This window comes from Hydra viridissima, unplaced genomic scaffold (assembly GCF_058129835.1).
Source record: "Hydra viridissima isolate aposymbiotic clone 2 unplaced genomic scaffold, HvirCarnegie_v1 scaffold_85, whole genome shotgun sequence".
NCBI classification, from domain to species: domain Eukaryota; kingdom Metazoa; phylum Cnidaria; class Hydrozoa; order Anthoathecata; family Hydridae; genus Hydra; species Hydra viridissima.
Genome location: NW_028324357.1, coordinates 15,361 through 18,882, shown reverse-complemented (window position 1 = coordinate 18,882; position 3,522 = coordinate 15,361). Strand labels below are relative to the sequence as shown.

Genomic DNA, 3,522 nt, shown 5'->3' with positions numbered 1-3,522 from the left:
AAAAAAAGTTAATTAAACGGTTACGAAAGCCGTAAAAAGTTGTAGCTTTAACTTTAAATCGATTTTGAAAACCTTTAAAAGTAGTTAAAACTTAATTAAAACGATGTTGAAAGCCGTAACAAGCCGTAACTTTAAATTTAATTGACTTTGAAAACCTTTAAAAGTTGTTAAAACTTAATTAAAACGATGTTGAGAGCCGCAAAATGTTGTAAATCAAAATTTTACGGTTATGAAAATCGTATAAATTTGTTTACATTATATTTAACGAATTTGAAAACCTTATAACTTCGTTTATGTTATTTCACAAGATTTAAACATTGTAAAACATTAAACAAATATGCCAAAGATCCATCGCTCGCTGGTTTGGCAGTACTTCCTGAAGGAATACAGAGGAGGTAAGGCCTATGGTGTGTGCAATATCTGCAAGAAGGACCTAAAAATGAATACTGGGTCAACATCGACCCTGAGTTGTCACCTGCGATCCAACCATAAGGATGAGTACATCGAAATGTGTCAGAATCAAAAGATACAGAATGAGGCAGAAGCTGCCAAGGAGGACAAAATTGAAGTGGTAGAAGATGAATTGGAAACAGTTGGCATTGGTAAGTTAGTTACATAATGGATCTTACGATGCGATGTAGCGAAGTTATACAACTTTTTTATGTAAACAACGAAATCCGGGGTTAATTCAATGTTAACAAATGTATACAATTTTTTTTAGGTCACAGGAAAAGAAAAAGGGTTCTAAAAGCCAGAAAGAATCTGTGCTATCCAACACAGAGCACCACTCAACTTCGTGGTGACATGGAGCTCATGATTTACCTTGCAACTGACAACCAGCCTTTCTCCATATGTGACTCTATCCCGTTCCAAAGACTGCTTGCCCACTTTGACTCAAGGTTTAAGGTTAAAAGTGGTGCCTGCATGGCTCGCTTCAAGTTACCTCTCCTCTATAGGAATCTGCAGATGACCATGAAGAGCATGTTTGTTCCAACAAGGAGCTTCCTCATTGCGACCGAGTTGCAATCAGCACTGACATCTGGACCTCACACAACAACGACCCATTCATGGCGGTGACTCTTCATTACATCACTAAAGAGTTTGTTCTACGAAAGGTAACTGTTGGAGTTGTTCCATTCCCAGGTAAGCACACTGGTCAGAACATTGCTACTCAGTTGGACAACTTGGTTAATCGTTTTGAGTCACTCAAAATGGTCAAGAAGCGGGTTGTTGTGTGTGATCAAGGTTCAAATATAAAAGCTGCACTGAGGAAGTCAGAGACTATTGCTGATCTTGAAAGTGGTTCAATCACGTGCATTGACCACAAGCTTAACATGGCCCTGGAAAGGACTGTCAACAAACAGCCTGATATCAAGGCTGCTATTGATGCATGCAGGACAATCTCCGCCCGAGTCCATCACTCTCCTCTTGCTGAAGGGGTGTTGAAAAAGAAGTGCCTCGAGATGAATGGTAATATTTTTAACTTTTTAAGTAGATACGAATACGAAGTTTTACAACTTAATGTCAAATTTTTACAAATATTTTTTAATTTCAAACAAAGTTTTCTAAGAGTTTACGATTTCATGCGAAGTTTTTTGCAAAATTTTATTTTAGTTTTTGTTTCAGTACCCTACAGAAAGATCACTGCTCCTTGTGCAACCAGATGGAACTCTGTCCAGATGATGCTCCTAGACATCAACCATCTTCAAAGTGTGCTGTGTGCTCTCCGGGCTGACAAAAAGGAATGGACCACACCCATTCCTACGGATTAATAGTTTGAGCTGGTTGCAACCATTCTGCCCCTCCTGACCACATGCCGAGTCATCTCTGAGTCAATGTCGAGTGATAAGAAAATTACAATCGATGTGCTTCTCTGAGGGTCAAAGAAATAAGAAAGAACAGTGTCACTGGAGTAGGTCCTTTCATGGATGAGCTCATTGTAGAACTTGAGAAACGATTCCCAAGAGGAGGATGTGACATCATGCCTTATGCTGTAGGCTGCCTGTTGCACCCCTTCTTGAAAGGCCAACAACTCCACGCTTATGGTGTCAGGGATGAGATTTTTGACAAGTTGAAAACCAGTCATCCTACAACAGCAGATTGGATGTCAAACCAGCAAGGTACAATCAATGTCTCAGATGAGATCACCGATGAGTTTCTTGAAGATGATGGTGAGACTGAATTCTGGAAGGCAGCAGCAAAGGTAATAGCTATTAAGTATAATATAAAATAAATTTCTTTAAAACTAGTTAAATATACATCTACTAATCTTAATGCAATCGAACAAACAAAGTCATAAAAATTTTAATTTGAGGATACGATGCCATACGGGGGAGAGGGGGGGGCGGTTCAAAGTTAAACGAACTTTTTAAAAATTATTTGAATTTAAACAATTTTAGATTAAAGAAAGTGAAGTTATACAAAGTTTACTAAACGTTTAACTTCCTTCCTTTCTTTTAGACTGTGTCCAGCCAATTCAGGCAGACAAATGCCACAGCTGAGGGTCCTCCGATTTCCGTTGAGTGGGCAAAGTTCAGAGAAACAACTGTGATAGATTCGAAGGTTAATGTCCTTGACTGGTGGAGGACACATCGCAAAGAGATGCCCATCTTGGCAGGACTTGCACGAGAGTATTATTGCCTGCCAGCCTCAAGTGCCTCAATTGAGCGGGCCTTTAGTGAAGCTGGACAGGTGGTCCACGAAAAGAGATGCAGGTTGTCTCCAAATACCACTGAGAAGTTGGTCTTCATCAACGAGAACTTCGATCTCTTAAACTTCTTTGTACCAATTTGGGAGTACCACTCCATGGAAGAGCAAATGGCAGCAAGATTTGCTCCAGACAGAAATCAAAATGATGATGGTGATGATGATGATGATGATGATGATGATGATGATGATGATGATGATGATGATGATGATGATGATGATGATGATGATGATGATGATGATGATGATGATGATGATGATAAAAAAATGTAAACTCCAGTATTGTTGAACTGGAAAGGTGAGAAAGACATCATTTAGGCTCCCAAGGCCAGGAACTTGCACAAAAAAATGAGAATGAAAGACTGGAAGCGGACAACTAAATATTCTTTACTAGGGAAGCATGACTACTAGGAAATGCCGATTCCAGCGCATTGATACCTTTCCTATACTTAAGCCGACCTTTTTTGAGGTATTAATATCTTGCCAGAAGCTGCAATGAAGTAGTAGAAAAATGTTTCTTTTGTCGTAAGCTATTCCATAATGCTAAAGAGTTGATCACAATCCATAAATGTAAAAGAAGGTTTTAGTTTGTAGTGTCCAATGGCTAGGGTATGTATTCCATCTTGTAAGATGTGTCTTTTGTCGTCGTTAGCGCTGAGTGCGACTTTGTTGATCTCTTCGGTGTAGACATCGTGATGACGTGATCGGAAGACGTTCATGGTGGTGAGTTTTACTTGTTTAGTCATTAAGCAGTCACCACAAGGTATTGATAACTTCTTGAAAGTCAAGACCTTCATTCAATTTTTTCAAGACGTA

The 3,522-nt window shown here is 39.2% G+C and overlaps 1 protein-coding gene across 1 annotated transcript; it reads left to right on the top strand.

The window, feature by feature from the left end:
* Positions 1 to 439: 439 nt before the first annotated feature.
* LOC149875965 (uncharacterized) lies at positions 440 to 1,077 on the top strand. Its single transcript, XM_090075951.1, has 2 exons — positions 440 to 596; positions 722 to 1,077. The coding sequence occupies exons 1-2, from the start codon at positions 440 to 442 to the stop codon at positions 1,075 to 1,077; spliced, it is 513 nt and encodes a 170-aa protein (XP_089932077.1).
* Positions 1,078 to 3,522: the final 2,445 nt, after the last annotated feature.

Coding starts and splice junctions, on each gene's coding strand:
- LOC149875965 (XM_090075951.1), top strand. CDS start 440: ATGAATACTGGGTCAACATCGACCCTGAGTTGTCACCTGCGATCCAAC. Junction 597..721: donor AGATGAATTGGAAACAGTTG/GCATTGGTAAGT, acceptor AATTTTTTTTAG/GTCACAGGAAAAGAAAAAGG.